The sequence below is a fragment of the Musca autumnalis genome, unplaced genomic scaffold (genome assembly GCF_047663935.1).
Source record: "Musca autumnalis isolate F117 unplaced genomic scaffold, ASM4766393v1 scaffold_4, whole genome shotgun sequence".
NCBI classification, from domain to species: Eukaryota; Metazoa; Arthropoda; class Insecta; order Diptera; family Muscidae; genus Musca; species Musca autumnalis.
Window position 1 is genome coordinate 87162175 of NW_027411977.1, and position 27732 is coordinate 87189906.

Below are 27732 nucleotides of genomic sequence, written 5' to 3' on the forward strand. Positions count from 1 at the left end.
TTGTTGGCCCCAGGGTAACAATGGGCTGTATGGACTGTATAGTCGGACTGACGGATGTCGAAGACATGGACAAAACCGGACCAGACGGGGCGGACTGACGTTTCTTAGAGGACTTTTGCCCAGACGAAGTCGGTTTGGTTGTAGGCGACATATGGAGATCATTAGACGCATTGTCTTTTTTACCCGAAGGGCGGACATTTCTTTGAGGAACGGAGGTTTTGGTTGGATGAAGAAGTGTGTGGTGGTCACCTTTACACTTCTGACAACGATGACGACTTAAACAATCACGTCGGATATGAGACCTGCCTAAGCAATTGGAGCAGAAATGCCCCTGAACCACAAATCGAATACGTTCCTCGCAAGTCATTTTTAGAAAATTGCACAAGAGGAGCACCTGAGGGGTATCTCCTGCCGGTTGGGATTCAGATCCCGGGTTTGGAGCCAGCGCTGCTGTGCAATTCTCCCGTAGAGGAGAAGCAGCTTCGGCTGGCAACGACGTGGTGGTCGATAGTGCCGGTGCAGACTCCCGTGACCCCGCCAAGATCGGAGTCCTGAGACCCCAAAGGTACCATATCGGCATCGACACCTCTCTCTTCATCCGACATTGGGATGTCCTCCTTGTAAAAGGGAAGGGAAGCGGCCATCGAACTCAAGTTTTCCATGTCTGTGAAAAGATGGAGATGGCACGATAAAGAGAGGTGAACATTTAATCGTCGTTGGTCAGAATGACCAGCTTAACTACGGGTCGTTTTACGATACCGCTTTCCGTTTTCACATCCGCGACTCTAACATGACCGTCGACTCCCGGATAGACTTTCACGACGCGACCGAGTTTCCACGCGGTAGGAGGTAAATGTTCTTGTCGAAGGACTACCAAATCATCCAGTTGAATATCGCGTTGCGGAAATTTCCACTTATAACGATGGTGGAGGCTCTTTAAATATTCTTCTTTCCACCGAAAGCAGAATTGTTGAGAAAGAGCTTTAAGTTTTCGATACCGGTTCACGATATCCAGTGGAGATTCATTTATTATGGGCTCTGGAGGAGCAAGGATCGGAGACCCGATCAGGAAGTGTCCAGGCGTAAGGGCCACCGTAGCATCCAGACTATCATTCATTGGACAAAGCGGACGAGAATTTAAGCAAGCTTCAATTCTTGTAAGAATTGTTGAAAACTCCTCAAACGTATATTTGAGATTTTTCGCGATTTTTCTAAAATGGATTTTGAAGCTTTTAACAGCAGCTTCCCAGAGTCCACCCATATGTGGAGCTCCGGCTGGGTTAAATTTCCATGAAAGCTCCTGGTATTGGAACTTGGAACGGAGCTTTGCACGAATCTCATCTAACGCAAGCTTAAATTCTCCTTCTAACTCTCTCGATGCACCAACGAAGTTGGTGCCATTGTCCGAGAAGATAGTCTTGGGACAACCACGGCGCGAAATAAACCTATTAAAAGCAGCCAAAAAGGCTGCGGTGGATAAATCAGACGCTGGTTCCAAATGAATTGCTTTCGTAGAAAAGCAAACGAAGACGCAAACATAACCTTTTGTTATTTTACAACCTCTACCTGAAAAGGATTTGATATCAAATGGACCAGCGAAATCGATACCTGTTGTAGAAAATGGTCTAGAAATAGACGTTCTTTCCGGAGGAAGAGATGCCATGATTTGGGTACAAGTGCGTTTCTTTGCCAAGATGCACAGTCGACAATGCCTTATTGTCGCCCTAATCAAAGAAGTAGCACGAGGAATCCAATACTCCAAGCGAAGCGTACGAAGCATTAGTTGATTTCCTCCGTGCAGGGACTCTATATGAATTTGTTCCACCAAAAGTTTTGCGAATCTACTATGATAGGGTAAGAGAATAGGATGCCGTTCAGAAGTGGAAAGAGTTGGTGATTGAGCTAGGCGTCCATCTAACCTCATTACCCCTGTTTGATCCAGAAATGGATTTAACGACAATAGAGAACTTTTCGAATGAAGTGGCTTTTTATGAAGTAACGCATAGTATTCCTCTGGATAATATGCCTTTTGAGCTAAAACAGCAAGACGAAATCTGACTGCCTGAATCTCGGAATTGGTAGGAGTGGACCCTTCAAAGTGATATTTTCCTCTATGAGCAGGATGCGTGTTGTAGAGGAATCTAAGAACACATGCGATGGCACGGAGTGCCCTATCAAGGGACGAAAACTGATTTAAAATATCTTCATAGTCATTGATGAAAGTGACATGAGTTCTTATTGGACGAAGTTCGACTTCCGTGTCAACGGAAACGTTTTGGATGTCCCAATTTGAACTATCCAGACCTAGCCAGTGTGGACCATGCCACCAAAGTTGTGAAGAGGCTAGCTCCGAAGGAGAAAGCCCCCGACTGCCTAAGTCTGCAGGATTGTCCTCAGACCGAACGTGGAACCACCTATTTTGCCCAACATTCTCCTGAATACGACAAACCCTATTCGCCACGAAAGTGGTCCATGTGGATGGAGTTTTCTGAAGCCACGAAAGAACAATTGTTGAGTCGGTCCAGCAATAAATTTTATGAAATGAAATATCAATCTCGTTTAGAATGCCTTTCAGAAGTTCGGATGCTAATACCGCACCGCATAATTCTAAACGAGGCAATGAAATAGACTTCAAGGGAGCTACTTTTGTTTTGCATGAAAGCAAATTTGTGAAAATTTCTCCATTAGAAGAAACAATGCGAATATATGCTACCCCCGCGTATGCCTTTTCTGAGGCATCAGAAAAGACATGAAGTTCTGCTTGACAAGTTGGAGAATACTGGACCCAACGAGGAATGGAAATGGAATTAACGCCCTGATATGACTCGACGAATTTTTCCCATTCGCGTTCTGTCGAAGACGGAAGCGAATCATCCCAACCAATGTTGTCGAGCCAAATACGTTGCATAATTATTTTTGCTACAACTATCACAGGTCCTATCCACCCTACCGGATCGAATAATTTGGCGATGGTTGACAAAACTTCCCGTTTAGTATATTTGGACCGGTGTTCCAGTGGGTTTACACTGAAATAAAATTGGTCCAGCTGTGCATTCCACCGAATACCCAGCGGTTTTGAACTACTAGCTTCCACGAAAGTAAGAACCTTAGCGTCGTAAAGATGCTCTGAAGGAAGCGATTCTAAAATGCTGCGATCATTGGCTGTCCATTTCCGTAATTCGAATTTGGCGGAAGAAAGAGCACCAATTAATTGGTCTCTGGATTTTTGCGCTGTCTCCAAATCGTGATAACCGGTCAAGACGTCATCTACGTACATGCACTTCCGAAGGATATGTGCAGCTAACGGAAATTCATTCTCTGTGTCATCGGCCAATTGAAGTAAGGTCCGAATGGCAAGATATGGAGCACAATTTACTCCGAATGTTACGGTCTGAAGTTCAAAGTCTTGAACCGGTTTGTGGGGAGAATCCCGAAATAAAATTCTTTGGAGAGGAGTTTGAGTAGGATCTACTCGAATTTGTCTGTACATTTGTGTTATGTCACAATTGAACACAAATTTGAAAAGTCTCCATCTTAGAATGAGTAGGACTAAATCCAATTGAAGGGTTGGACCGACATAAAGAATATCATTTAGACTATTCCCATTAGAAGTCTTATTTGAGGCGTTGAAAACCACTCTCAATTTGGTTGTAGGCTTATCCGGATTAATGACCGGATGATGAGGCAAGTAGCATACTGAAGAGTCTGCTGAAGAAGTTGGAACAAGTCTCATGTGGTCCAATTCTAGATATTCCCTGACCACCCCATCGTAAACGACTTTAATTTGTGGTTTTCTTAGGAGGGAAGCCTCGTTGCGGAAGAATTGTCGTAAACAATTGGTCCTAGAATGGCCTAGTTGACCTGCGAATTCAGGTATGATGGGAAGTGTGACAATATATCTGCCATCAAAGTCCCGACGAGTCGTCCTCTTGAAATTTTCTTCGCAAAATTTGTCCGAAGGAGACAAAATAGCGCGCTTTGGAGGTTCTTCCAATTCCCAAAAACGAAGAAGAGTCTTGTTAAGATCATCTTCTGGATAATTTATTGTGGTTGTTAAAACCGTAATATTGGAAGATGGAATTGGACCAGTAATGATCCAGCCAAAAACAATTTTTTGTGCCATTAGTGTACCTAGGATGTTGGATTGAATTCCCTGAAGAAGAAGTCTGGGATATAAATCAGCGCCTAGTAGTAGATCAACTGTTCTACATTCAAAGAAATTTCTATCAGCCAAACGAATATTTGGCAAACGGGAAATCAAGTCCTCACCAATTGAGAAGGATGGTAAATTGCCAGAAATAGCGGGAATCACTAAAGCTGCAATTTCCAAGAATATGGACGTATCAATTGGTGAACCTATACACAACGAACATAATTTTTGGGATGTAGTGGACGTACTTTGATTAATGCCAGAAATTGTTGCCTGTGTCGCCGTAGTAGAAATACCAAGGCGACGTTGTAGACTTTCAGTAATGAAAGACGCTTCAGAAGCTGGATCAATAAGGGCACGAGCAGGATAGGTGATGCCTTGATGAATTAGATTCACCATAGCTGTACCCAGAACAACATTTTTGTTTTGTGAAACATGGTGCACTTGTCTATTGACAGAGTGTGATATTCCTGACGAAGTCGAAGGGATATCTGGATTCACATTGTTAGTTTGAGCGGAGGATGAAGTACCAGATGATTGCGACGAAGTCGCTGTACGAACGGAACTTGCAGAACAGGACTTCTCACGGTGTAAAAGTGTGTGATGTCGCTTGTTGCATTTACCGCAATTATGTTTACTGACACATTTCCTAACATCATGACCAACCGTCAGACAATTAATGCAGCAATTGAAACGCATCATTACAGAAAAACGACCTTCTATGGATAATTTAGTAAATTCTGAACAAAAACGCAAAGGATGTACTAATTTAGGACAAAGAACACAGGTTTTTACTGCAGGGGCACGAGAAGAAGAAGAAGGAGCCGTCTTTGTAAAATGAGCTCGCACCTTCTTTTCAACTTTTTTAGAGGAATCTATGCCACGAATATTCTGGAGACAAGAAAGGGTTTGAATCCTTTCCGTAAGAAAACGATCCAAATCCTTCCAAGCAGACAATGCTGATTTGTCTTTAACCGTCTGTTCCCACATGGTGACGGTAGTTTTAGGCAATCTTTGAATGCACAAGAAGACCAATATGGGATCCCAATCGTTCGTAGAAACGTCGTAGATCGCCATAGCCGAAATGCATCCATTGATTGCGCGCTGAAGATTCTTCAGGCCCGCACTGGACTCAGTATCCAGGACCGGAAGGTCAAACAACAATTTAAGTTGGTTGTTAACCAAAATTCGAACATTGTCATATGTCTCCTTCAATGCTGACCACGCAAGAGCGAAACTCTTGTGTGTCAGCGGGAACTTTGAAACTATGTCTTTTGCTTCACCACTAGTTTTCTTGAGCAAATAACATAATTTCTCGATATCGCTAAGGCGGCTGTTGTCGATATACACAACAGAAAAAAGATCCCTGAATGTGGGCCAAGACAGAAAATCACCACTAAAAACATCAATGTCGCAAGGTGGAAGATTTAAACTATGCATAACACGGTCATTTGAGGCGGAAACCTCAGCTGACCTTCCCGTTTGGTGTGAAACACCAGACATAGATAAAGCATCTTCAGGGGGAATGGCATCTCTTCTAGGAGTACTAGTAAAATTAGTATTAAAGTTCGATGGAGGATGGATTTGGGATAAACGATCAGAATTCAAAGATGGCTGGTAAGCCACATTTTGTGCTAAAGAAGAATTTGAATTCTTCTGCGATGAACGAAACTGATCTAATTTTCGATTTGCTGTAGCGATGACGTTGACATATGCCTTATAAGCAACAAGGTATTTGCTTTGGGCTGATTCAAGGTTTTCTTGGACCTCACCCGACAGTTGAATAGAAGCAAGGCATTGGTCATACGTTTCTTTCACTTTATCCCATAGCGATTTAGCCTCAGAAGACTGAACTTCTAATATATAAATATCCAACTCTTCATCTCGGAGAGAATTGAAGAAAGCTTCAAATTGTACGATAGCATCAGATGCCCTGATGAAGCAATCGAGTGGAGAGAGAGACATATTTGAACGACAAAAAAAGTTCAAGAAATGATAATCAATGAAAGCAAAAGGTAGAAAATCGATTTGAAAAATCAAAAGCTGTAAGAATTTCAACACCAATCAAATGATATTGAACAAATCTCAACGAAAATTGAGAGGAAAGCTTCAAAAATTCAGAAAATTTATTTTATTTGTTAGCGAATACTAACAAAAGCAACACCAAACAAGGTTAAGAAACTTTTTATTACAGTTCAGGCGAAAATATCAACGAAAATTAATAAAAACTGTAAGTAATTTTTCCTCAGTGTAGGAAAAAATGAACAAATATTCTCACTGTGTATCGAAAAATACACGGTTTGTAGATTTATGTATAGAAATATACACAAAACAATTATTTCCGAAAAGAAATAATCAAAAAAGATAAACAATTATGCCAAAAATCGCAAAATTCAATTATTATTTCAATATTTTTTACCGATTGTAGGGTGCACGGACTGTAAGATGCACTCTACAGGTCAAAAAAAAATAAATAAATTTTCAAAATATAGAAAGAGAAATTTAAATAAATATTAAAATATTCAAAAAATTCGAATAAAATCGTATTTATATTATAATAATAACGAAAATTATTATTAATTTTTGATACGACCGATTGTAGGGTATATTTTATACCGTTCCGAATTTCCAACAGAACCGTATCGATTTTTAATCAAATCAAAAAATATATATATATATATTTTTTTTTCGAAAAATAAAATTTTCACTTTTAGAGTGACCTGACTTATTATACCTTGTGGGTGGTTACCGATTACTCAAGAACTAACCAACCACAATGTTTGCAGCACTGATAGTGATCGTATATGAACCAATATGAATGTTGTTAGTGTATTTTTATTTTCTTTTGTGCCAATAATCACACAATAACTAAACACCACACAATATGATCACTGACCACTGTTTACTTATTTTATTTCTCACTTTTTATGTATGTATGTTTACGCGTATATCGTAATTAAGAGTGTAATATTCTTGAAGAGAATTATTACACACGATACGAAACCGGCACTGTTGGAAATTATAACAACAAATACGTTTACCGACGGACACTTGTAAAACGACCGTAGTTAAGCACTGTAGTTGTTTTTGTTTTACGAATATTTTTTCGATTTATTTTTGAATATTAAGAGAAAACACTCGCGGTAAATGCTCACTAAATGACGGTACGTACATTTTAGTGATGAATGGATGATTTTAATGAAAATTAAAAGATGATAGGATGAAGACAACTGCGAGTGTTGATGTTGTTAGGCGCAAATACTTCTTGTTGTTGTTGACGAAGTCAAACCTTGTAAAAGGGAAAGAAGAAGAGCCTTATTAGTTTTTGTTGCTGAAAGCACGTATCCAGGCTCGAAGTGACCAAAATGTTGCGGAGCAGTGAAAATAAAAGAAAAGAAAAACCAAATAAAAGGCAGTAATTTCTTTTTATAATAAAATTGGCGGTTTTATTAATATATTAGTCGAAGAACTAATATAGATTACCTTGTATTTACAATGGTGTTGCTGTTGTTGATGGACGAAAATCCGAAAAACAAGTTACAATTAAAAGTAACGAGAGAGCTTAGATGTCACAAGAGCCGCGTAAATTGACAGATCTTACTCGCTGTAATTTGTCATCACCAACTTTGAACGAAAATTCAAAGTTGGATAAAAAAGTATTATGACAAATTACGGAAAGTGGATAGTGAATGTATTTTTATGAAGTTTATTTTATTTGAACTTTAACAGTTGTGTTTTAGGAATATATTGATTAAGGCTATTTATACCTAATTTATATTTGGAGGAGTTCACATATTATTTAAGTGCAAAAAGAGGAAAATTATATGTATTAAATATAATAAAATAATGCAAATAGGTAAAATGTACGTTGGCCCTTAAGGGGTTAATACAAAATATCATTCAATATAATTTAGAACTCATAAAATTTTATGAATGAAATATTGGATGTAGTGGACAATGAGAGAATTTATCAATGAATGTGTTCCAATTGGTTCTCATAGAACGTAAAACAAGCAGGTGGTGGAACCTAAGCAATAATAACAATTTAATATGATCTCTCTCATTGTCTACGATCCACTATACTGAATCAATGCAAAAACAAATAAATTCGTTGTAAATGACTTACCCCACACACTACGTATCTTGTAGAAGGCCTTCTGCAGACGTTGTGCTGGACTTCGTTTCTATGTGATAATGATTTAGTTAACGTGTAATGATGGTGATATTTGCATTGATTTCTGTATGAAGTACATGCGTCTGTAACTTAGTTATGATTTAATAGTAATAGTACTAACGTAATGTGATTAAAGTAATGTATGATACTTATGCATTAGGCCTATATTTTGGCTCATTTACGTGTAAATAGAAATTATGCAGATATTGATGGGCGTATGATCGCCTCATTAGTAAATTATGTTTTCATTAGCCTGGCAATTGTGCACTTTCATATTTTGGTCGTTATTTGATACTGGGGTTCATCATATTATGGGATCACACATGGGAGATAACCTTCTTTGTTGTTGTTATTATAGATTAGGTTTAGAGGCACAATGCCACAATGGATTATCGTTGGTATTTTCATCAGTCAAAATCAGTCATTGATGAAAATACAATTTGTGCTCTGATGCCTTAGACAGGATTTATGGAGAGTTGCTTCCCAATAAATTCGACATAAAAATCTGATATCAAGAAACCTGTGGGAATCTTCAGGACGTGTAACCTATGAAAACACATGTCAGTCACAAACTGATTGATTAGTATTTAATTGATCTGATCTTACCATCCAATATTGGAGTTTCTTTTGTTGAGGATTGTTTATGGGCAGATGTGCAAAGTGTGGTTGAAATCTCGAAGAAGAATTGGAAAAATAAGACACAGCAAATGGGTGATGGAATTTTCCACTATAGAAATGCGAACTTTTATCACTGATTTGATACACATGTAAGAATTTGTTCACATTACCTGCTCTTAAAGATTTTTCTGCACTGATATCACAAGCAAATAGTAATTTCACTGATTACCAAGATAATTTGAATTATTAAGTTGAAATTTTAAGTTCTTAATTGTGACGACGTGTTTTCACTTTGAAGCTGGGGTAGGTTCAGCGGGGGCCAGGGTCGTCACAAGAATTTATTTTTGATTTGGGAACAACCAGGAGAGAGAAGCACACTGTTTTCCTTAAAACGTTATAAACAGTTTATTTAATAAAAACACTTAACACTACACTACACATAACACATAATCCAATCCTCATTATATTAATCTATGACGAAGTTTTGTGTGACCGTTGTATTAGAATGATGAGAGCAGGAAGATCGATGAGGGATGATGATATATGATTTATGGGGTAATCGACGAACGTAGATGTGGTTGGTGAACGGTGAATAACTCGTAGCGGTAACGGTTTGACAATGCTGCGGCTCGAAGAATATCGACGAAAATGGTGGCAGCGGCTTGACAATGCGGCGGCCCGATGAATATCGACGAATGAGGTGGCAGCGGCTTGAAAATGCGGCGGCCCGATGAATATCGACGAATGATGGTGGCAGCTGCTTGACAATGCGGCAGCCCGATGAATATCGACGAATAATGGTGGCAGCGGCTTAACAATGCGGCGGCCCGATGAATATCGACGAATGATGTGGCAGCGGCTTGAAAATGCGGCGGCCCGATGAATATCGACGAAAATGGTGGCAGCGGCTTGACAATGCGGCGGCCCGATGAATATCGACGAATGATGTGGCAGCGGCTTGAAAATGCGGCGGCCCGATGAATATCGACGAATGATGTGGCAGCGGCTTGAAAATGCGGCGGCTCGATGAAGTTCGACGAAGGATGTGGCAGCGGCTTGGCAATGCGGCAGCCCGATGAATATCGACGAATAATGTGGCAGCGGCTTAACCAGACGGCGCCCGGTTGAGTATCCACGTCCAGTGTAGTATTTCGTCCGCACAGCTAGAGACTAGTGTGTACTTCTACACACCCACCCGTCGCCGTAGTACAGTAGCGTCAACACAGCTAGAGAATAGTGTATATTGCTATACACCCACCCGTCGCCGTGGTTCAGTCGCGTCGCACAGCTAGAGAATAGTGTATATTCCTATACACCCACCCGTCGCCGTGGTTCAGTCGCGTCGCACAGCTAGAGAATAGTGTGTATTGCTACACACCCACCCGTCGCCGTAGTACAGTAGCGTCAACACAGCTAGAGAATAGTGTATATTCCTATACACCCACCCGTCGCCGTGGTTCAGTCGCGTCGCACAGCTAGAGAATAGTGTGTATTGCTACACACCCACCCGTCGCCGTAGTACAGTAGCGTCAACACAGCTAGAGAATAGTGTATATTGCTATACACCCACCCGTCGCCGTAGTACAGTAACGTCAACACAGCTAGAGAATAGTGTGTATTGCTACACACCCACCCGTCGCCGTAGTACAGTAGCGTCAACACAGCTAGAGAATAGTGTGTATTGCTACACACCCACCCGTCGCCGTGGTTCAGTCGCGTCGCACAGCTAGAGAATAGTGTATATTGCTATACACCCACCCGTCGCCGTGGTTCAGTCCCCACTATGAGCCAAGGAATATTGCTTAGAATACTTCGACTCAATTCAACCAAGGTTGCGCGCCGTTTCTTCTAACCAACCACCTTATCTCAGCAATCATCAACAGACGACTGCCACGAGTATGTGAAAGGCACCTCCTTTTATACGATTTCGCCAGGTCAACTGTCAATCGACGACGATCACCTGAACTGTCACCACATGACAGGGACAAACCTCACTCCAGTACCACTATGTACCGCTAGGGGCTCTGCTTAATTTACATCCATATTTAATTTATATCTTTCCCACTAGGGGGGTTTGTGCTGACCGTTAAATTTAAATAAATAATTTTATAATATGAATAACTTAAATTAGTTTACATACGCGAACATAACAATTTAAGATTCATGATAATTCTATGTAATGGATCATAGTGTAAATTATGATGAAGATTAAATAATGAACCCCAAAAACGAACTATGTGACTTTTGGGCGTTACATGGCCTCCCTTCGTCCCTCTGATTTCTTTCTGTTCCCCGTAGTGGGCTTACACGTTGTTATTGTCTTTCAATAGCAGGGAAGTCTAGAGGAATGACATCCAAATAGTTTTATTCTCCGACATTACTACTTTGGTTCGACTACGTCGAATGTAAAGGAATATTAGTAACTGCTGCAGAGGTTCGTAGGAATACTTTCACGGCCCGTCGTTGGAAATAATGATGCGATAAGGTTGTCTGCCTTGCTTGATCAGTAGCTTGGATATGTGGGTTATTTCAGAAAAGTTGTAGCTGGCGTGTGCTTCATCAAACACTGACTTTTTAGTTTGGGTTGGTTCTGAGGCTTGTTGTGTGTTGACATGGTTGGTGGTGGCGTCTGATTCAACGATGGGTGCAAATATTTCTTCAAGGTAGTGTTGGCTGGTAACATTGGTTTTGACGGTGCAACGGTATTTACACTCAAAGTCGATGATATGAATGACTGAACTCCGGGCTTGTTTGGGGTATGGTGAGATGACATCGATTCGCTTTTGTCGGTGTCGGCATCCGCGCTTCTACTAGGATTGGAATGATTTACTTTGTTTCTCCTTGTATTAGAACCGGTGCCCTCCTCAAAAAATATAGCTCGGCGTATCAGTGCATTGACCCGTTCCATATGAGATCGAATTTTTTTTTTTTTTTTGCTCGCTTGAATTTCTGGGTATTGGACTAACTTGCTCGATCGTTTCAACCAATTGTATTGTGGTACTCAGTAGTATGCTTCTTTCTGCATGAAATTGTTATGAACTAATACTGTGCAATCTACAAAAAGAATAAAAAACATAAGTTCATATATGGGGTACAAAATACTTATCACAAAGTAAATTCAAATGAATAACGGGGCAATCTCTTCTACGGATTGTAAAAAAAAAGGAAATTCATCAATCAAAGTACTGCTTCATCCCACTTAAATGTACGGTGCGGATGTCATTATTCTTTCCTCGAACAACAGCGATGACTGGCGATTTGAATTGTTCCACTACATACGGGCCTCCGTATTTTGGAGCCAGCTTTGCAGCGAAGTTGTCAATTGCCTTCAACTGTGGGTGAAGCCGAACAAGCACCTTCTCGCCAATTTTGGGTTTCCACGCTCGACGTCGAAGATTGTAGTGCCTCTTTTGGTCCTGCGAAGCTTTAGCAAGGTTGCGGCGTACTATAGAAAATATTTCTTTCAGCTCTTGTGCTCTCTCTTCCGGTTGAACGATTCGCGCACCAGTTCCAGTTGTGACCTGATCGTACAGGGCCTGTGGTAGTCGGGGTTCTCTACCTTGCGTCAAGTAGGCGGGGGAATAGCCAGTGGACTCTGATGCACTGGTGTTGATGGCTAACATTATTTCAGGCAATGCGTCATCCCATTTATTATGCTGCTGCTGCGACACCTGTGCGATCATAGTCTTCAATGTTCTGTTTGTTCTCTCAGTCGGGTTTTCTTGAGGGGTGTACGGCGCCGTCAACTGATGTTGTATTCCCATTTCTTTCAGGAATTTCTCGAAAATTCGACTGGTAAATTGGGTTCCGTTGTCCGTTATCAAAACTTTTGGAACTCCATACCTCGCGATGATTCTCTCTCGGCAACCCTTTACCAAACCCTCGGTCGTTGCTTTTCGAAGGGGTATCAACTCCGTCCACTTCGAAAATCGATCCATTATTACAAGGAGCACTGTATTGCCATGCTTGGATCGAGGAAGGGGTCCCACGAAGTCTGCGCAAATAGTCGCCCACGGCTCCTCTGGGATCCTTGTTAACATTTCCCCTGCTGGCTTTTGTTGGCTTGTCTTGTACTTTTGACAAGATTCACATCGCCTTACATACCGCTTAATATCCTGGAACATACCAGGCCAACAATACCGACTTGCCACTTTGTTGCTGGTTTTTCGAATGCCCAGGTGACCTCCGGTGACACTGTCGTGGTTTTCTTTTAGGACTTGCTCTCTTGACGATGTGGGTACACAAAGTTTCCACGGGATGCAATCATCGTCGTTCACTTGCCTAGGTAGATGACGATAGACATGACCCTCCACAATGGCATAATCTGGGTACTTTTTCGGCTGTTTGTTGATGGATTGCTTCAGTTTACGTATCCACGGGCAGGAACTGTTATCTTCTTTGACCGTGGCCAGGTCCAGCATCTCCACAGGCTGTCTGGAAAGAGCATCGGCAACAACATTCTGCTTTCCTCGTCTATATCTCACCGTGAAATTATATTGCTGCAGCTCGAGGGCCCAGCGAGCAAGTCGGCCAGTAGGGCTTTCTATTGAATTGAGCCATTTCAGTGCAAGATGATCCGTTATGACTACAAATTCGTACCCTTCTAGGTACGGCCTCATCTGCCTGATACCCCAAATTATAGCCAAGCATTCTTTTTCTGTGGCAGAGTAATTTCTTTCAGCCTGGTTCAAATGTCGGCTAGCATAGGCAATAACCCGCTCGTCTCCTTCTAGTTCCTGCGTGAGAACGACTCCTAGTCCGCAATCGCTGGCATCCGTTTGCAGTGAGAATGTTTTTGAAAAGTCCGGACATGCAAGCACAGGTGCCTGGGTCAATCGGCTTTTTAGAGTGACAAATGCGGTTTCTTGCTCCGGTCCCCATTTCCAGTGTTTCCCCTTTTTGAGAAGCGAAGTTAAGGGCTGTGCGACGGTTGCAAACTGTGGTACGAAACGTCGATACCAAGATGCCACTCCAAGGAATCTTCGGACCTCTTTCACCGATGTAGGAGCTTTCATTTCTGCTATGGCAGAAATCTTATCTGGGTCTGTTTTGATCCCATCACTGCTGACGACGTGGCCCAAATATTTGGTTTCCTTACGAAAGAATTCGCATTTGTCCACATTGATCTTTAAATTCGCCGCTCGAAGTCTCCGGAATACTTCTCGTAAGTTGCGTAAATGTTCCTCGAAATTTCTACCAATTACGATGATATCATCGAGATAAGCAAATGCGTGGGGGTCCATTTCCGGCCCAATGACACTATCCAATGCCCTTTGAAAAGTTGCAGGGGCGGAGTGCAACCCGAATGGCATGACTTTCCATTGATAGAGGCCTTTTCCGGCTACCGCGAAGGCGGTGTATTTTCTGCTCTCTTTAGCCATTGGGATTTGCCAGTATCCGTCTTTGAGGTCCAGGCTACTCACGTATTTGGCATCTCGCAATCGATTCAGAATTGTGTCAACCCGGGGTAAGCGATATGCGTCCGGCACGGATCTTTTGTTCAATTGGCGAAAATCCATACATGTTCGCCACTCTCCATTTTTCTTTTTAACCAAAGTTATTGGAAAACTATATGGGCTCTTGGAAGGTTCTATACAGCCTCGGTCAATAAGCTTGTTTACCTCGGCATCGATAACGGCTTGCATTGCAGGATTACGAGGGGCGTACCTTAGCTTTATGGGACGGTCGTCGGTCATTACGATTCTATGTTCTGCTATCGATGACAGACCTTTTAGTTTCTGAAAGAGTAAAACTTCTTCGGCCAAGAACTCCTCGATAATCCTTTGTTGTTCCTTAGTCAGGTCATTAGTAAATACTTTAGGTTTGGGTAATATATTTTCTGCAGACACTACAGAGGCTCTTACCTCAATTTGTGTGTTGTCCGCTGCAGTGACCATAGTACACCGTTCAATTTGGTTGTTTGGCTTGCTTAATTTCACACTCAACCCTGCGCAATGAATGGTGGTGGGAAATAACTTGAGGAACTCCAGTCCCAAAATAATATCCTCCTTGAGCTGCGGCATTATCAGGAACGGACAATCGGAACTTTGGATTCCAAATTGCACATGCAATACAACAGATTTGGTGATGTTTAAATTTGTTCCATTTGCCAGGATGACATTCGCTTGTTGTCGTTGGTAGATGTGATTCTTCTTTAAACCCTTTGCAAACTTTCGTCTTATGAGGCAGCTGGTAGCTCCCGTATCGACGGTTGCTGTTACCGAACGTCCTTCTATTAAAACTGTTGCTGTCAGGCGGTACCCTTCATAATTAAAAGTGGTAGTATTTTGATGGCTCCGTTTCGGAGAAGGTCCACTTTTATTTGATTCTTCCAGAATAGGATTTCTCTGGGGATGATCATCCCGATCTGTGCGATAAAAAGTATGCTTAGAATGGTCACTTTGTTGGTTAAAATTCTGTTGATGGCGGGGAGGCTCCTGCCGTCCTGGATTTGGAATGCACTCGAGGTCATCGGCCAAAGAAATCAACTCCGGCAAAGATGTAAAATCCTTACGACGAATATACCATTGGTAATCCGATTGGGAGTTTCTAAAAATCCTCTCTAATTTTTGTTCCTCCGTCATGCTGGTATGTTGCATTAAATTTTGAATGGCCAACACATATTCCTTAAATGGTTCTCGGTGTCGCTGCGTTCTCTTTCTGATTTCATCATCCAGCAATTCGAAATACCGTGGTGGCAGAAAGAAGTTTAAAAAGTCTTGTTTGAATTCACTCCATGTGGCCCACTGGCCGTGATTATTCCTCAACCAGATTAAAGCTTTTTCTTGGAGCAATTCCGGCATAATTTTTGTTAACTGATTTAAATCCACTGCGTACATTTCCGCTAATTCTTCGACCCTTTCAACGAATCCAATGGGGTCTTTACCATTATCAAATCGAATATTCCATTGGTGTATTTGATCTAGGATAGGCAGTTGACGTGTATGATTGTTGGGTTCATGTCTCTGCAAATTACTTTGTGCATTATCCATATTGACAGATGATGTTTCCATTTGTTTATTTATTCTTTCAGTCACAATGGTTGTTTTATTTGTTGGGCACACCCTCAGCGAGTTTGTAGGATCGACCTTTTCCTCTTTAATGGGCGATGACACTATTGATTTCGAACTACACGGTGTCAGCGTTAAAACTGGTATCTGGGAAGTGGAAGGCGTTGTCGTGGATTTGCCCGGACTCGTACCCTCATGCTTTGTTTGTAATTCTAATAATCGGGCTACTAACTTTTCCTCATGGTCGCCGTGTAGAAATTTGGCCAATCTTTTACGTAGTTCGTCTACTTTTCCGGACGCATCAAGGTTAAACTCAGTTAAATACGAAGTTAAATCTTCTTGCTTGAGCAAGTAAACCCATGACACTTTTAACCCTTTGTTTTCCTTTTTTTTTCATAGATTTGCACTATTATTGTATATAGCGTACACTTCTAGTTTTCTTGTTGTTTTTTTTTTTTTTTAATTTTGGTTTCTTTGATTTTACGTTTGGTTATTTGTTTTTACGCACTCGATATTGGTATTTTTTTTTTTTACTTTCTCTCCTTTTATGGTCCCTGCTCGGGCGCCATTGTGACGACGTGTTTTCACTTTGAAGCTGGGGTAGGTTCAGCGGGGGCCAGGGTCGTCACAAGAATTTATTTTTGATTTGGGAACAACCAGGAGAGAGAAGCACACTGTTTTCCTTAAAACGTTATAAACAGTTTATTTAATAAAAACACTTAACACTACACTACACATAACACATAATCCAATCCTCATTATATTAATCTATGACGAAGTTTTGTGTGACCGTTGTATTAGAATGATGAGAGCAGGAAGATCGATGAGGGATGATGATATATGATTTATGGGGTAATCGACGAACGTAGATGTGGTTGGTGAACGGTGAATAACTCGTAGCGGTAACGGTTTGACAATGCTGCGGCTCGAAGAATATCGACGAAAATGGTGGCAGCGGCTTGACAATGCGGCGGCCCGATGAATATCGACGAATGAGGTGGCAGCGGCTTGAAAATGCGGCGGCCCGATGAATATCGACGAATGATGGTGGCAGCTGCTTGACAATGCGGCAGCCCGATGAATATCGACGAATAATGGTGGCAGCGGCTTAACAATGCGGCGGCCCGATGAATATCGACGAATGATGTGGCAGCGGCTTGAAAATGCGGCGGCCCGATGAATATCGACGAAAATGGTGGCAGCGGCTTGACAATGCGGCGGCCCGATGAATATCGACGAATGATGTGGCAGCGGCTTGAAAATGCGGCGGCCCGATGAATATCGACGAATGATGTGGCAGCGGCTTGAAAATGCGGCGGCTCGATGAAGTTCGACGAAGGATGTGGCAGCGGCTTGGCAATGCGGCAGCCCGATGAATATCGACGAATAATGTGGCAGCGGCTTAACCAGACGGCGCCCGGTTGAGTATCCACGTCCAGTGTAGTATTTCGTCCGCACAGCTAGAGACTAGTGTGTACTTCTACACACCCACCCGTCGCCGTAGTACAGTAGCGTCAACACAGCTAGAGAATAGTGTATATTGCTATACACCCACCCGTCGCCGTGGTTCAGTCGCGTCGCACAGCTAGAGAATAGTGTATATTCCTATACACCCACCCGTCGCCGTGGTTCAGTCGCGTCGCACAGCTAGAGAATAGTGTGTATTGCTACACACCCACCCGTCGCCGTAGTACAGTAGCGTCAACACAGCTAGAGAATAGTGTATATTCCTATACACCCACCCGTCGCCGTGGTTCAGTCGCGTCGCACAGCTAGAGAATAGTGTGTATTGCTACACACCCACCCGTCGCCGTAGTACAGTAGCGTCAACACAGCTAGAGAATAGTGTATATTGCTATACACCCACCCGTCGCCGTAGTACAGTAACGTCAACACAGCTAGAGAATAGTGTGTATTGCTACACACCCACCCGTCGCCGTAGTACAGTAGCGTCAACACAGCTAGAGAATAGTGTGTATTGCTACACACCCACCCGTCGCCGTGGTTCAGTCGCGTCGCACAGCTAGAGAATAGTGTATATTGCTATACACCCACCCGTTGCCGTGGTTCAGTCCCCACTATGAGCCAAGGAATATTGCTTAGAATACTTCGACTCAATTCAACCAAGGTTGCGCGCCGTTTCTTCTAACCAACCACCTTATCTCAGCAATCATCAACAGACGACTGCCACGAGTATGTGAAAGGCACCTCCTTTTATACGATTTCGCCAGGTCAACTGTCAATCGACGACGATCACCTGAACTGTCACCACATGACAGGGACAAACCTCACTCCAGTACCACTATGTACCGCTAGGGGCTCTGCTTAATTTACATCCATATTTAATTTATATCTTTCCCACTAGGGGGGTTTGTGCTGACCGTTAAATTTAAATAAATAATTTTATAATATGAATAACTTAAATTAGTTTACATACGCGAACATAACAATTTAAGATTCATGATAATTCTATGTAATGGATCATAGTGTAAATTATGATGAAGATTAAATAATGAACCCCAAAAACGAACTATGTGACTTTTGGGCGTTACATAATACTTCCAAAGATGACAGCAAACAGGAAGAGTTGAAGTTGGTTAGGTATATTAGAAACCTAGATTTTCTAACTTTTATGTCGATAATTATGGCTTGTCTTTTTAGAGCGTCGTTGCCAATTTAGATGTAGTGTTTAGACAACTTGATTTCACAGGTTTTGGTATGCCGAACCGGTTCTCGGTTTTAAACCCGAATTGTCTTTAAAAATAAAAATTTTTATTTATTTAAAAAACTTAATAGTTTATTATTTGTTTTAAATTATGTTTAATTTTTCTGTAATTTTTCTGACACAATTTAAATAATTTAAACATAATTTAATTATTCTTTCTTCAGTGAAGGATTACACATTGCTTGTGTGATTTGAGACTACCTATGGTTGGACTAACGAGAATGAAAGAGCAAAGCAACAATGCCAAAACCATGTATCAATTGCAAAGAGAAAAAGTAGAAGGTGTAATTAGTCTCTCTATAGTAACGTGTACTAAAATTACCAAATGAATGAATGAATAAATGAAATAACAATTGAAGTGGTTTGGCCACTGGTAATGATACAGTTGATAACAAAAGTAGGATGCAATCATGTATGATAAAATGTTTGGTTGTTTTTATCTCGTTTAGTAGGGATTAACAAAAATGACAATCAAAGATGCTATGAATAAAAATAACGCCATTACAATCTTCAGGGGGTATATAACATTAGTTCCAATGATGGGGGTCTTAGGTCCACGTTTTGGTCTATCCCCGAGATTTTGGTTATTTTGAATGTATTCTTCATATTTTCCAATCAAATTGGCTCTAGTTTGGTATTTCGGGTTCTAAGTACAGACAAAACCTCCGTGCCAAAAATGTTCGACCTAGATCAACGTGTTGATATAGTGCCCATATATAGTTATCTCCCGATATCCAGAATTAAGAAGGTTTTAGCAACATTTTCCAACGGAAATGGCTGCAAATTTTGTTTTCGTGTTTTAAATAGACAAAACATCTACACACCAAACATTATTCACTTAGGTTCACGTTTTGGTATATCCCCCATACAAATGTCCTACTTTATATTACGTACTTTCATGTAAAAATGGGTTTATAAAATTTTTGATAACATGAAAAAAGGCAAAAAGAGGCAGACGAAATTTTGGGAGTAGATACCTCGGAGTATGTAATATAATATTAAACAAGTATGAAAAGCGTTAAGTTCGGTCGGGCCGAACTTTTTATACCCTCCACCACAAATTTCAGCCATTTCGGTGGATTAATGTTGCCACAACCTTCAAAATACCAAAATTCGGAAGGTACCGTTCTATGGGGGCTATATGATGCCGTGGACCTATACCTACAAATTTCTGGGGGAAAGTTTTATACGCCTAAAGAAGACTAAATACCAAATTTCAGCCATCTCGGTGTGATAATGAGGCTAAAACGTTCAAAATATCGAAAATCGGGAGATATTGTATTATGGGGGCTATATCAACACGTGGACCTATATAAACATTTTATGGTAGAAATGTTTCTTAGCCTCTGGAAACACAAAATACAAAGTTACAACCGATTCTTTGGTCAAATGTGTCTAATACATTCAAAATATATTAAAATGACGCGTACTTTATAAGGGGCCTTATGTGAGGGCTATACCAAAACGTGGACCTATATAACCCAACTTTGGTAGGAATGTTTTCTGGCCTCTGAAGACACAAAATACTAAATTACAACCAATTCTGTGGTCAAATGGGTCTAATACATTCAAAATATATTAAAATGACGCGTACTTTATATGGGGGCTATACCAAAACGTGGACATATATAACCCAACTTTGGTAAGAATATTTTTTGGCCTCTGGAGACACAAAGTACCAAATTACAACCAATTCGGTGGTAAAATGGGCCAAATATCTTAAAAATTCCTTAAAACGACGGCGCGTCACGCGTCATTTTGTATGGGGGCTATACGAAAGCGTGAACCTACATAGCCCGCTTTCAATACCAAAAGTCCTACGTAAATATAACATATTTTCCCAAAATTTCATCAACCTACGTCAATCCGTTCGGACGCTAGAGTGATTTCCACAGACGGACGGACATGGCTATATCGATGTAGAATTGCACGCTGATCAAGAATATATATACTTTGTGGGGTCTACAATAATTATTTCGAGTAGTTACAAACGTAGTGACAAACTTAATATACCCCCATCCTATGGTGGAGTGTATAAAAAGTCCTGTAGTGTTTCCCATAAGTTGCACTTTACTCAAAATACATTAAGTAGAACAAATCTCATATAAATGTTTAAAGATTTTTTTCAGAATATTTACAACATCAAATAGTGCTACAATTATTTTTTTAATAAGCACTACTTCCAAACTATCTGAAAAAAATTAAATTACCGTCATATTTATTTTCATTTGTCCATATTACTTGTCAATATACAAGTCACCAAAAAAAGTCGATTTTATAACTTGCAAAAAAACTCCTAGTAAATGTACCGTTATAACGGCCAATAACCATTAAATGCAATACTGGTTATTATTTTTAGGTCTACCAGTATGTTTGGAAAAATACTGCATTAATGATTTTTACTTAGCTCTTGGTCAGTTTTCGGACTTTTTCCCCGCTAGATTTGATTTTCGCCCACAGTGCATCGTCTCCATTAACAGACCACCCGACTCTACCCAGCAAAAATCCTCATTACAAACCTCCTTTCCCACCCATTATTTTAACAAGGGCATGTCGCGCGAATTATCTGGTTATTTTGTAACCACTGAAATAAGTAGTCAGAATCTACTGAGTATCTACTTATTTTAGTGGTTACAAAGGAGGATTTTTGCTGGGTATAACCTCTGACCAAGAGTTCAGGATATTTAACAATCGTCGCTTCAGAGAGCTGTTCATTCCCTCTAATCACCATGCCACATGCCACATTCACACATAGCAATAGAGAACTGGATCAGACCAGGCCGTGCGTCTGAAAAGTCATGGTGACTCTTGACTTTTAGGAATCCTTCGTTACCATCAACCATGCCAAGCTATTCGAGGTAATAGAGAAGAATATGAATTTTATAGGTCGTTTGTGCAATTCAAAAATAAGAAATCGTAGCAACCGTAATTCCGCATCCTCCGTACGGCATAGAGAGCGTAATAGCTGACTTAGTGCTGTTCCATCTGAGGAATATCAAAATATCCGATGCTTAATCTACTGACACACTGTTCACCAAATGGACAGCTGAACTTGTTGGTTCAGCCCTGAACTTGTCGGTCTATGGAGTCCCGATTCCAACCACAAACAACCCCTAAAATTTCGGTTTAATGTCTTATAGCGAGTCATCCATACAAGGTCATCTATACAAGGTACACCTACTTGCAACAGCATCAGAAGTAGGAACAAGTCTCTCAAGTCGCTTACCTGCAGCACTTGGGGTGCTGACAGAGAAACTTACAAAGTAATAGGCCGAACAGTGGGAAGCTATGCGATGCCAGTGTGATATTTAAATATTAGCGCTACGCAGAGAGAATATACAAACCTGCCAAAATGCCGACCTGAGGACTGCAACAGTGTGCCTTCCCATCACATCAGGGGACCACCTTCATGAAGAGCAGCACAACAAGATGTAGTCGATGCAGTATCGCCGTGAGCATCCCTGCCACAATCTAGTGGACAGACATCTCCCAGGCAGGCACGTCACGAGAGATCTTTATAATCTAGAGAAAAAGTCGAAAGGTACAAGCGAGAATGTTCTCGTAAACTCCCAACTTAGATCAAGTTCGAATATTAGCCATATCGGTCCACACCTTTGGGTACCTCCCCCACAAAACTTCAAAATTGTTCGCTAAAATGATACGCACGAAAATTCTCGAGGAGCAACTGATTGGGTTCAACATTTGTACGTTGTGATATTTCCTCTAGACACAAATAAGCTTTGAATATGGACTATATATCGGTCCACTCCTTCGAGTACCTCTCACACAAATTTTCAAAATTTATGGCACAAGAGCAGTTTTTTGTAGCAGGTTGCGCTCGCGGACCCTTTCACGACGTCTTGAGATCATGTCCCGAAAGTTCTAAATAACCCTGCCGACACCAACTCAAATGACTGATGAGCACGAAAACTTACGGACTGAGTATCCGAGTTGGCCGAAACTTTTTCACATCCGAAAATTTCTGTCAAACGCAAGTCCATGGTTCCTGCCAAATGCTTCAAAAGCTCTAAAAAATCAATGTGACCAATTAATGTGCTTGACGGTCACAATAACTATAGAATGATTGACATTGATGCAAGCGTTGCTCATAGTAATATTTCAGGTCCATTTTCTTCAGAATTTTTAAAATTTTTGAAACAGGTCCTCGCGTCTCATACTACGACAGAATAATTTTTATCTGGGGATAAGTCCATACGGAATGATTTAATTACCCTTAAAACTATACGGCCACCTACTAGACTCCTCTTAAAGGGAGTTCTCGATTTGGTCCAATCTTTGCACATCGTAATCGTTCTTCCAAACATATGTCAATTTCGAAGATGGACTATATCAGTATATTTCTTTCCCCACAAAAACTCAAACATTCCAAGGTAGACTAAATCGGCCTCCTCCTCTGCAAATGTTAAACACTTTTTGGCGCTTAAATCTTAAAGGCCTTGTAGTAGGATAGTCTTTGTGAACTAAACAAGTCAATACTGCATACTCCTCCTGCTCAAAAATGCAGTTAAGTCATGGTTTTGCTGCAGGTATTCTTTGTTGTGTTTGACATTTCTGGTAAAGGAGTTATGAAATGTCGGAAACATATTTAAACTAGGCCGTACATGGCCTTTATTCGTAAAGACCCTTAGACAAGGACTTTTAAAAATATTTGTCTTGGGAACTCGGTATCATATTTTATACATTTCGTAAAGGCTTCAAAAGCCAATCCTACTAAGTGGTCTTCTAAAACGTTTGCATAAATTTCTAGACGTGTAGTGTAGTGCATTGAAAGCTCGATATATGTAACCCCATTGCCCCACAGTCTATTAACTGTACAATATGTGTCGGCATTTTGATTCTACAAATTGTCTACCTTCGAAATGCATACAAAATGGATACAATAAAACCGAACATTTACACCACGTGCAAATGCCAATAGATTGACAAATTTAAATGGAATGCTAATCTTTCTTTTGCCACAAAAATCATGAATATTTCAACATCACTCAAAACCAGACACTTAAAGTGATGATTTCATTTGCATTTCAGTTAGGAAGGCGGCGGGCGGCTTCTTGTAATACATAGAAAATTATTTCATAGTCTTCTATGAAATTTTGCATATTTAAACACACACACACATACATGAATTAACATACCGTTGCAATTTAACACAGCATCTTAATATTATTCAACAACATTGCCTACTTTAAGAATCCTCAACACATGCCTCCACTTGAATTGCTCCTTATTAATTTTCCTTTTCTTGTTTCAACATTCAACTCGTGCAGAAATTCAGGAATGCATTCGTCGTTGTTCGCCATAGAGGCTGTAACTTTAAGGAAATTTCAATAGAAAGCTTCGGGATATAACGCAATTATATAAATGAATTTTAATGTAATACCGCCAGAAGAATGCAACGTAGCACACGAACGAACATGCACACATATTAGTGAGGAATTTTTTTTTTTGTAATCTGCAAACGGGTAATTGGATAAGGCAGTTAATAGATTTTTTTCTTACAGAAAACTGGTAACTTAACAAACAGGTAACTTTTTATACCCTCCACCACGAAGTACATATTAGTTAATTTCCCTTCCTGTCGACAATTTTAAATAGGGATATTTTGTGACTACCGAAACCCAAATGCCAAATTACAGATAGTTCGGTCAACAACAAACAACACACTGAGCAGTGGAAAACTCAAATTTCAAATAACAGGTAGTTCGTTAAAAACGTTGTTAAAATTATTATATGGGGGCAATACCAAACCATGGACCTATGTTGACAATTATTAGTGGAGAACCTCAAAAGGCAAATTACAAAAATCCTAGCTAAAATCCCCAAAACCAACGAAAATCGGGAGGTACCGTTATGTGGGGGCTACCCCAAAACATGGACTATGTTGACAATTTTTGGTGGATATATTTTATGAGCTCTGGGAATCTCAAATGTTAAATTGCAAATAGTTCGGTGAAAATGTAGGTAAAACCCTCAAAATACCGAAAATCTGGTGGAACCGTTATATGGGAGGCTATATCGAAACATAGGCCTATGTTGACAATTTGCTTTGTGGCCGCTGGTAACCTCTAAAGGTTAAATTGCAGGTAGTTTGGTCCAAAATATAGCTAAAATCCTCGAAATATCGACAATCGGGAGGTAACGTGAGGGGCTACCCCAAAAAAATGGACGTATGTTACCAATTGTTGGTTGAGTATTGTTGTGACATCTGGGAACTTCAAACGTCCCATAACAGGTAGTTCGATCTGAAAATGTTGCAAAAACACTCAAAATACCGAAAATCGTGAGTTACCGTTATATGGTGGCTATACCGAAACATGGACCTATGTTAGCAATTTTTGGTGAATATATTTTGTGACCTCTTGGAACCTCAAACGTCAAATTGCAGGTAGTGTGGTCAAAAAAAACGTCATGTTACTGGTAATTCGGTCAAAAATGTTGCTAAACCCATCAAAATATCGAAAATCGAGATGTACCGTTATATGGTGGCTATACCGAAACATGGACCTATGTAAACAATTTTTGGTGGATATATTTTGTGACATCTGGGAACTTCAAACGTCAAATTGATAGTTCGGTCAGAAAATGTTGCTAAAACCCTCAAAATACCGAAAATCGGAGGTACGGTTATATCGGGGCTATACCAAAACATTGACCTATGTTAACAAATTTTGGTGGATATAATTTGTGACATCTGGGAACTTCAAGCGTCAAATTACTGGCAGTTCGATTAAAAAATGTTGCGTAAATCCTCAAAATACCGAAAATCGGAAAGTACCGTTATATGGTGGCTATACCGAAACATTGACCTATGTTAAAACTTTTTTGTGAAGATATAGTGTGACCTCTGGGAACCTCAAACGTCAAATTGCAGGTAGTACGGTCAAAAAATGTTGCTAAACCCCTCAAAATGTCGAAATCCGGGAGGTATTATTATATGGGGCTATATCGAAACGTGGATCTATCTTAAAAAATTTTGATAGAGCAGTTTTGTGACAACTGGGAGCCTTAAATGTCAAATTGGAGTTACTTCTGTCAAATAAGGTAGCTAAAGTCCTTAAAACACCGAAAATCGAGAGGTACCTTCATATAGGGGCTACACCTAAACGTGAGCCGATATAGCCCATCTTCGAACTTGACCTGCCTATGGGAAAAAGACACTCGGGTGCAAAAATATATGTATCAATAATTGCGGACACTAGAGTGATGTAACGTGACAAAATGTTCACGTACATAATACACCAACTACTACCCTTACGATACGGAACAAGCCATCCAATAAGCAACATACACTATACCATTACAACCCACCCGCTGTGAAATAACATGTAATGCAAGGGAGAATTGCATTCCAGTGTAACTTTACAACAATCGTTGTAAATACCTACGACTACTAATTCCCATTTACTTCATACTCCATGTCACTGAAGTATTTCAGAAATGATTGAGAATGGCGAGCTTACTACTGCAGGGGGTTAGCTACTCGGGTTGGAACAAAAGACTGTTCTAAATTCTCCAACTTACACTTCGGTGCTAAAGCGTTGGGAATAGTTTTTGAGGGCTACCCATTAAGTTGTGGTGGCTAGTACCCAGGGCTTTCGAGTCAGCTGTTCCACAAAGCCTTCGGGTCAGCTGTTCCACAGGGCCTTCGGGTCAACTGTTCCGTAGTTAGACGTAGTTAGAAACCAGTAGCGCATGGTAGAAATTAGACTAACTAGACTAATAACTGAACCCGTTGTGTCCCCGAACATTAGCAATCAAACCCATCGTATCCCCGATCATCTGCAACCGAACACCGAATTCATCGTCCTCCCGATTATCTGCAGCCGAACACTGAATACATCGTCATCCCGATCATCTGCTGCCGAACGCCGAATACATCGTCATCCCAATCATCTGCAGCTGAACACCGAATACATCGTCATCCCGATCATCTGCAGCCGAACACCGAATTCATCGTCTTCCCCATCGTCTGCAGACGAACACCGAATTCATTGTCTTTCCGATCATCTACAGCCGAACACCGAATTCATCGTCATCCCGATCATCTGCAGCCGAACACCGAATACATCGTCATCCCGATCATCTGTAGATGAACACCGAATTCATCGTCCTCCCGATCATCTACAGCCGAACACAAACAACACCGTTTCCCTCGAAGAAGAACCCGCTAATTCAACACTCAGCTGCCAAACCCCAGCGAGTCTGCGTAATCTTTACGCCAACTATTAATTAAAATATATACCCATTGAGTTCATTCTTTTCGCACAAGTAGGTTGTAAATAAGTATTTATTCAATAAATACCCGATTTAGCCCCCAGGAAAGGGAGAATACTAGTCTTCTCATTTCGTAAGATTTAGTGGGTCCTTATGGAGACCGTGGACGCGACTGAACCTACCCCAGCCAACGAGAAAACCACGTTACAGTGATTGCAACAGACGGTCGGACAGACGGATATGGCTAGATCGTCTTAGAATTTTATCCTGATTAATATACCCTCCATATTTTGGTGGAGGGTATAAAAATGGCATACTTTTAGATTTTTGAATATTCTGGAAAAGAGCAAATATCGTTACGTATATGGGTTATGACTTTTTCATATCATAGCGTGGTGATTTTCTACAAAAGATTACATAAAATCTTAATTATAAAGTAATCCGCACAAAAAGCTTTTAAAGTTTTTTATTTTTCAGAACTTTTGAAAATTTTTTGAAGTCACTGTAAGCAGATATTTAACTGAAAACAAGGTATGGGGGCACACCACATAACCAAAATGACACAACCGTTTGTTTCTCACTAATTTTATCAACGTATTATAACATATATATCATTTTATATTATATATAACTTTAATTCATATATCATAAAAATTAAAAGTGGTTTGAGCTGGATCTTTTTTAAAATTTAAATGGAATAAATGTTATTTTCGTCATTAATAGGCATAAGGCCATTCATGCGTGCAACAGGAAATAATTTTTTGAGAAAAAATTTTTCATTTCCTGGAATTTTTCAAAAAAATTTATTTACCCCCAACGA

The 27732-nt window shown here is 40.6% G+C and overlaps 1 protein-coding gene and 1 long non-coding RNA gene across 2 annotated transcripts; both read right to left on the reverse strand.

Moving 5' to 3' along the window:
- Positions 1–422: 422 nt before the first annotated feature.
- Positions 423–6115, reverse strand: LOC141402997 (uncharacterized). Its single transcript, XM_073985129.1, has 2 exons — positions 3067–6115; positions 423–664 (listed from the first exon to the last, which is right to left on the reverse strand). The coding sequence occupies exons 1-2, from the start codon at positions 6113–6115 to the stop codon at positions 423–425; spliced, it is 3291 nt and encodes a 1096-aa protein (XP_073841230.1).
- A 1454-nt stretch (positions 6116–7569) lies between these two features.
- LOC141402051 (uncharacterized) lies at positions 7570–10834 on the reverse strand. Its single transcript, XR_012412505.1, has 3 exons — positions 9113–10834; positions 8931–9051; positions 7570–8870 (listed from the first exon to the last, which is right to left on the reverse strand). It is a non-coding gene; the product is annotated as an uncharacterized lncRNA (long non-coding RNA).
- Between the last annotated feature and the right edge of the window lie 16898 nt (positions 10835–27732).

Coding starts and splice junctions, on each gene's coding strand:
- LOC141402997 (XM_073985129.1), bottom strand. CDS start 6,115: ATGTCTCTCTCTCCACTCGATTGCTTCATCAGGGCATCTGATGCTATC. Junction 665..3,066: donor TAGTAGTTCAAAACCGCTGG/GTATTCGGTGGA, acceptor ATCTTTTCACAG/ACATGGAAAACTTGAGTTCG.